The 8,474-nt window shown below is 34.9% G+C and overlaps 1 protein-coding gene across 1 annotated transcript; it reads right to left on the bottom strand.

The window, feature by feature from the left end:
* Positions 1-284: 284 nt before the first annotated feature.
* On the bottom strand, positions 285-3,862 carry LOC102623876 (receptor protein-tyrosine kinase CEPR1). The gene is made up of 2 exons (XM_006487695.4): positions 1,183-3,862; positions 285-960 (listed from the first exon to the last, which is right to left on the bottom strand). Exons 1-2 carry the CDS (start codon positions 3,674-3,676, stop codon positions 563-565), a joined length of 2,892 nt encoding a protein of 963 aa, XP_006487758.2. The 5' UTR covers positions 3,677-3,862; the 3' UTR covers positions 285-562.
* Between the last annotated feature and the right edge of the window lie 4,612 nt (positions 3,863-8,474).

Below are 8,474 nucleotides of genomic sequence, written 5' to 3'. Positions count from 1 at the left end.
AGTCTCTTTGCTTTGTATCAATCTCATGAAATAAAGAGCAAATAAAGATAAAGAGGAAAAAACAAAGCTCTCAAAAGCTAGAGAATTATTTCATTTGTGGATATCTTTTATAAATATATAGATATATGCTGTGCGTTATACCAAAGCAGTTGCACTGATTACATTTTTCAAGTGCTTACATGAAAAGAAAAAGGGAAAAGGAAAAAGGATTAGAGATAAGAATTCGGATCTAGTACTGAGCTACCTAAGCTGAGATGTCATAACTTTTTGATAGTCTTCGGACACACCTGCAATTATAGTAGTATATAATTAAGATTTAATTACATATTATTTATTACCTAATAACTTCTAACCATAATATAAACAGTTCATCACAATATTCAACTCAGCATTGAATCAAAATCCGGTTGGTAAATATATACAAAGCTAATTAGTAGTAAATAGCTAAAAGCAACAACAATCTTTCTTCGTGACAAGTCTCTTAATATAATACAGTCGTTGTATACTGTAGATCATGTACCGCTTTCCCTAAAACCCAATCATGCTTGCTCCTCATGCTTTTTCATAATTCTGAGGGATTCTTAATCTTGGTGGCATTGGATGATTCTTTATTGGACTTATTTGGAAACTTGCAAGATTCGAATCTACAAGGGTCAGCCTCAGCCAGCAGCTGAACAACCTCATTCATGGTTGGGCGTGTGGCAGGTGACTTGCTTGTACAGCGGATTGCAATCCGTAGAACCTCAATCATCTCATCCCGGAATGATCCTGATAATTTTTTGTCCAAGACCTCCATAATTCCTTCCTTGGTGTCCACTTTTGTTGAAACCCAGTAGATGATATTCTTATTGTCTCCAAAATCATCCTCTACTGGTTTCCTCCCAGTTATTAGCTCCATTAACACTACTCCAAAACTGTAGACATCACACTTGGTTGTTGCTTTTGACGAATAAGCGTATTCTGTTACAAGAATTCGGATGATAAATTAACCCAAACATAGGATATAAAATACTACGGGACTTTTTTTTTTTTTCCTTTTACTGAGTACTGAAACTGATTCAGGTTCAATCATTCAGCTGTTTTAAATGTGTTTGTTTTTTGACTTAATATTGAAAAATTTTCAATTATAGCAACTTTAATGTTAAGGAAATAATAGAGAGAGTTGGATGAGAAAATATTTACCAGGAGCCAAGTAACCATAGGTGCCTGCAATAACTGTAGTAGTGGAATCTTTGCCTCCTCTAGCTTGCAAAACTTTGGCAATGCCAAAGTCTGCAACCTTGGGCTGGTAATTGACATCAAGGAGGATGTTGGTTGACTTGATATCTCTGTGAATGATAGGTGACAAAAGACCATGATGGAGGTAAGCCAAACCCTGAGCAACTCCAAATGCAATCTTGTGGCGAGTTGGCCAATCCAGATGAACCAATCCTTTATGGAGGGCATCCCAGAGATTTCCATTTGGCATGTACTCATAAACCAAGAGATTGCAATACAAACTGGAGAAGTAGCAGTATAATTTGACTATGTTTTTGTGCCTGATATTTCCCAGAGTCTCAACTTCAGTTTTCAGCCCCTTGTCCAATTGCAACTGATCCGTATCTGATGCAGAGACTTTTGTTCTTTGGCTCCACAACTTCTTCACTGCAACCACCTCTCCACTGTTCAAGTCGATTTTATACACTGTCCCAGACCCACCTTGTCCCACTTTGTTCTTTTCAGTCATGGCCTCAAGGATCTCTCTTTGATCAAAGCTGATCCTATGGAAGCTCTTAACATCATAAGGAAAGAATGATGAAGACAAGGTCTCATCGGGTTCCGTGATCGCTCTCTGTTTACTGAATCGGCGTTTTAAGAAGAGGAGAAGGCCTATGAAAATGATAACTGCTGAAGTTACTACTGCCCATATAGAACTTAGCCTTCTTCGGGTTTTTGTATGAGGGCACAAAGGGAAGTTTTTATCTGACGAATTAACAGACACTGAAACACATAGACCTGGGTTGCCTGAGAAGCTTTCTACTAACCCCTCTTTAATCAATGACAGAGGAATTGGACCAGAAAGCCGATTGTTTGAAAAGTTGATGGAGTTGGGTAACAATTCACAGAGGCTCTCTGGGATATATCCAGTCAGGAGGTTGTTGGAGAGATCAAGGACATTAAGAGATTTTAACGAAGACAATGAGTTTGGAATGGAAGAATTGAGCTTGTTGCTTTGCAACATGAGTAGATTTAGCTTCTTCAGGTTTCCAATTCCGGAAGGTATTGGACCGGACAAGAGATTATCACTAAGATCAATTTTCACCAGACTGATAGCTCGATAAATTTCAGACGGTATAAACCCTGAAATCTGGTTTCTCTGCATGAACAATTCTGACAAGTTTCTAGCATTTCCAACTGTATTAGCAATTGGACCACTGAAACTGTTGTAACTCAAGTCAATAATTGACACATGGGGAAGACTCAGAATACCTTCTGGTATTGACCCCTCCAAATGGTTATTACTTACTCGAAACCGCAAAAGATTTTTGCATCTAGCTAAACTATCAGGCAACACTCCTGAAAACATATTTTGCAGAACAAGAAAGTATTGTAGTTTACCTCTACTGCAGACCTTTGCTGGAAGTGGACCTGATAGTTTGTTCTCTGATAGGTCAAGAACAACCAATGGTGACCACTGTCCCAAATCCTGAGGAACTTCCCCTGTTAGAGAATTGTCATAAAGTGATAACATGGTCAAGGTTGTTGAATTTGCAATGACACTTGAGATTTCTCCTGAAAGGCTGTTGTTGTAAAGCTGCAAGACTCGAAGCTTGGGAAGCCTGAGAATGGATTCCGGAATTTTTCCACTCAAGTGATTAACCGACATGTCTAAATCTGTGAGCTCTGTTAAGTTTCCAAGCTCCTCAGGTATAGTGCCAGCAAGCTGTTGATTGTAGTACAATTCAAGCTGTCGCAAGTTCTTCAGCAATCCAATCTCCGGAGGAATATGACCCGTGATGAAATTCCCAGTCAATTCAAGATCTGTGAGTGAAGTCACGTTTCCTATTGACGCTGGAATCTGACCGTGCAACGCGCATGTTGCTAAGACCATAATCCGAAGCTTTGTCAGCCTAAAAATACTACTCTCTGGCAGTTTCCATAACTTGAAACCTGGATTTTCATTGAAACTGAGCACCTCAAGATTAGTAAGATTGAACACCGACAAGGGGAACTGGCCTGTGAAGAGGTTGTTTGACAGGTCAAGTCTCCGCAGATTTTGCATAGGAGAAAAATCCGGAAGTGTTCCCGTGAGGTACATAAAACTCATGTTGAGCTCTTCCAGGAGAGAGCAATTGACTATACTGTCAAGTAAGTTGCTGCCGTCGACATGGTTCCGGGCAAGACGAAGGACTTGTAACTCAGGCAGGTAAGCGCATACACCAGATGGAAATTGGCCAGCCAGTAACCAACCTGAGATGTCAATCATGCTGACATGCCCTTGATCATTGCAGCTAATTCCTGAAAAATTGCAGTAAGGTTTGCCTCCATCAATATCCCAATCAGACAACTTATCTCCTGATAGAGAGGTCTTCATAAGCTTGAAAAACTGAGACTCATGGTTAACACTGATGGCTTGAGAAGGATTGGACAGACCAGTAAGTAACACAAGAAGGAAGAAAATGGATTTTAGAGCCATTTTAGAGAAAAAAATAAAAATAAAAATAAAAATAAACAGAGAGGAAGGCTAAGAGACAGTGTGGTATCTAGCTCTCAGCTAAAGGTGGTTGTTGCAAGGAAGAGGGTGAAGAAGAGTAGAAGTATATAAATGGGTTGATATAGGGAATCATTTGGGGTGCAGCAGGAATAAGACCTTGATGATGAAAAAGCAAGGTTATATGGGTATAAACATCTTATCTTTTTCATACATAAAGAGAGTTATAGAGGTGTACACATTCTATCTTTTTCATATATAAAGAGGCTTTATGTTTATACCCACCAACTCATGCACCTGTACAGCATATTACTACCAACTACACTACGTTCAACTCTTTCTCAGAAAATATTAGTGAGAACAGTGTAAAATATTTTGTGTATCTTTTTATTATTAAACTTAATTTTCATCATTCCCAAGGCTTGGCCGAGTAGTTTTAAATATTTTTATTTAATTAGTCACTTAAGTTCGAATCCTAAAAAAAAATAACGGATTAAAAAATTAATTTCGACTTTACTCATCCCTTTACTTCCTTATAAAATAATATAAATAATTTTATTATTTATAATTATTGAATTTATGTATCCACATAAATTTATGTATCCACTTGAAATTGAATCATTGATTCCTTGCTTGTCAACACAATGGATTACACATATGGAGATAATATTAAATTTTTTTTTTTATTGCCGAGAGATTTGAATTAGAGATGGCAAAACCCCGGGCCGGGTCCGGGTATTGCCATGACCGGACCCTGCCCGGATGTAATCGGTCCGGGTTCGGGTTCGGGTCCGGGCCGGGTTTTAATCCGAGTACCCGAATTTTATATTTTTTAATATTTTATGTGTATATATTTTTTATTTTTTGGTAATTTTATAAGTTTTAAATTTATTTCAATAAAATTTGACATGAAAATATAAACTTTAAGTGTTTAAAATTATATATATATATATAATAAATGAGTCAAATAAATATAAAATATTTAAAATAATATATATTTTATAATTTTTTTAATAAAATCCGGGTTCCGGGTTTATCAAGTGATGCCCAAGACCGACCCGGTTTCATACCCGGGCCGGGTAATACCCGGCCCGCAACGCCCGGGTACGGTCCGGGTCCGGACCGGGCGGGTATTTTTACCATTTCTAATTTGAATGTTATGACCCATGCGATCTCCAGTTTTCTTGTACGTTCCAAATGTATTAAACCATATAGTATATACAAGTGGACTTCAACTTCTATCGTTGTAGGTTCTTATGGGACCTGATCTGGGTAATAAAATAAAGCAAGTAGACTAGGACCAAATTGGCCAAGCAATTAAAGCATCTTTTGTTTTTCTTCTTAAAACGACACGATCAAGCATCAAGCATATGAATTCGATCACAGGAAGGACAAATCCCATTGGCTACAAAATGGTAAATTCTCTTTTGGTTTGTTTGAGTACTTCTAGTGTGAACTTATTTTCTTTATTAAAAAATGATTTTTCAGTATTGTAAAAATATTTTACGGTGTTATAAAATATTAAATTCACATTTAACAAGTACCTGGAAATAATTATAGTTTGTTTAACCTTTGTGTATAATTTATGAATCCTCAACTTTCTGTATCATGCTTTTATGCCATTTTGATCGCAACCAGTCCATCCTAATTGCCTTAATTAACAACTAAGAGTAAATAATTAGTAATTACGTACAGAAGCATGCTGTGTTGAGTTGACCATATATATTGGGCAAATTATTATAATTTAAAACTTTAGTGTTCCAAAATCAACACCTGTAACACGTGTAAGGAATTTTTTAATTTTTATTAAATTCCTTTACCGGGTGGGGAAGAATATATAATTTCATGTCCGTTATATTATATTATTATCTAAATAAAATCTTGTTGGGGAATTTGCACTACAGGGCTGGGACCATATTCGAAATTGATTGTTTATGTGATATTGAAGAATTAAAGTAATAAAGGTACCGGAAAAGTACAGTTATGCCCTTTCTTTTTCTTTCCATTAATATGTTGTTGTTGTCCACGGAATGAAAAATCTTTGCTGGGATTTGTGATCCGTCTCTGCTAGGCTTGCTAAAGTCTTAAAGAAGTTCAATTATTTCTCTCCCGTTAGCCCCATCGAATTCTTTTTCTTCTTTATTTATTTATCAAGACAATTTGTTTCGTAGGTTGATCATAATTTTGCCTTGTCATCTTAGGCTCCAAAATTATTGAAATTATTCCTGTAATGTATCTCAAATGATAGCTGGAGAGGCCATAATTACTGCAAGTAACTCTATTAATGACTTTATTTTATAGATGTCAATTAATTGAGTTAGTAAAATTCTTTGTATTAAAAAAAAAGATTTTTGCAGTTTCAATCATATTGACGCGATTGGACAGGACACTGAGTTGCCATTAAGTTACTTAAGAAAAAAAAAATCATATTTTTACTATTTAATAAGTGAGTTACTTGGCTAATTTATAAGTCTCAGTACTGCAATACGAAACAAAAATCTTGAACTTCCTTTTTCTTTTTCTTCGTTTTCTAAATATGCATTTTGATGCTGTGGTATCCCTAGGATTTTGGTTTTCTTATTTATTTAACTTTTCAAATGAAAACCAGCCGAATCATATGGTGAATATATTCAAGATTTTCTTTAAATTATATTTATAAGCTATGTGGCACCTCTCAAAAAGACGAGTGGCTTTTACCACAGGATCACTAAAAATTTTAAAATACATCTGAGGTACCATGTCAGTCATACAACAAGTAAATAATGTCATGACATGTGTGTATTTATTTTAAAAAACCATAATAAAAATAGTGGTTGTATTAAATTCAACTACACATGTCATTCATGCATCAATTGGTTGTAATATATATAAAGCATTCTAAAATTTTTTTAGAATCACAATTTCATTCTTCTCTTCCACTAAATTTGATGGTCCCACATATCACCATTTGTCACAAAAATTGGGCCCAATAGTGAAGGCCCAAACCATTTTTTGAGCCCATGAATCATCAATGGGAATCTCTGTTGGATGGAACAAAGTGCTCATGATGAACTGCAAAGCAAAGCAAAGCTAAAGAAATAAAGATGCCCACCTATCTCAAAAGGTATTGTGGATGATGCAGCATCTCAATTTTTTTTTCCATTTTTTTCCTCCAATCCATTGGAAAATTAAACAAATAAAAGTTGAAATGAAGGGGCTAAAGATTGCCACATCCACACAAAATTATGATTATGCTGATTGCAATGCTACGGCTGGCCGCGTCCCTTGGCATTATTAATTATTATTAGCATGTTTATTCCCTATTACACCTTTTGTTTAAGTATATTATTCTTTTTAAAGTGACGGAATAAGAGTCAATTCTCCCCTCATTTCTTTTGCATTTCAATTTCATAAGATAGGATCGAGAATTGGGTTTTTTTTTTTGTTAATTCTTAATAGTTAAACTCATAATCATATTGTTGCATGATATTAAACAAGTCTATCTTTCATATCAGCCGCTATTAGAGTTATGAGATTGCAATTAGTAGATATAGATAACGGTTAATCAATTAGAATTTAGTATATTTTGATTTGTTTAAAGGGGTTTGATCCAGTTATTTTTAAGTAATTTTTTTTAACTAATCACTTGAATCCGTATCTTGGAGGAGGTAGGGACTTTAAAATTTAAATTTAAATTTTGACCATCCTTTATTAAAAATAAAAATAAGAATAAAATTTTGGTACGGTACAATAAGTAAAATAGTTACATTCAAAATCATTCTAAAGCAAGCCATTGATTTTGTTTAAAGCCTATGTATATGGAAGTCTAAGAATTAGTGGCTCTCTCACTAATTTATAATTGCCTCCGCAGTGATTGATCTACCATTAAAAAAAATAAAAAAATAGTAAATAAAAAAATCATCAAAATCAGCATATATTTGTATTAAGAAGTTCAATTTTAATTATCAGAAGTCAGAACACATCACTTCACTCAAGCTCAAGATGGTAATGTCTCCAATACAAGTTTTGTTTACAAGAATAGACTTTTCAACGTGGAGGAATCGGGCGCCGTGGCAGATGGCATAAATTAAGGACTTTTTTTTTCTTCATCCAACTCATGCACTCACTAAAATTCAAATTCAGAACCTCAGTCTTAAAAGGACAGCTGCTTAACACAGAGTTAAACTTGAACTTCGTTAATTAAGCGTTACATTACTAGGCCACAAAACGCTTTTTACGGGATCCTTTGCGGCCGTAATAGCAATAAAAGGCAGCAAATAACAACCGAAATTTATGGGTTTAACGTTTCTGTGAGTGATTGGACGACTATGTCCTGCATAGCTCAAGACCCTTTATTATTCCCATTAATCACTGCAGAGGCAGATAGCGACATAGGTGACTCTTCCCTTAGGCAACTTAGGCGATTGTCTAGGGCCCCATTATAGATGAAGGTCCCTAATTTTATTCCTAAATTATAGTTATTAATGTCTCATTTTAACATTATAATTAACAATTTTAATCCCATTTATTTCCTCCATATATTTCATCTAAAACTCTACAAAGGCCACATATTTTTTAAAATTATTATCCATTAATATCTTTTTCCAATAAAAAAATACATGAAACCTATTGCTTTGGTGAAAAAACTATTTTTTCTACCTACATTTCACTTAAGAAAAAAAAATTAATTGTTTTACTTTCCATTAATCATTGCTACTCAAAGCCTCAATCCATCAAAGTTATGGTTCTCAAATTTCCAAGTTCTATCTTTCCATTCTCTTATTAATTAATTATGTTATTAAAT

The sequence above is a fragment of the Citrus sinensis genome, chromosome 8 (genome assembly GCF_022201045.2).
Source record: "Citrus sinensis cultivar Valencia sweet orange chromosome 8, DVS_A1.0, whole genome shotgun sequence".
Taxonomy (NCBI): domain Eukaryota; kingdom Viridiplantae; phylum Streptophyta; class Magnoliopsida; order Sapindales; family Rutaceae; genus Citrus; species Citrus sinensis.
Note: the sequence above shows the minus strand (reverse complement) of the source record. Positions and strands in the feature narration are given on the sequence as shown.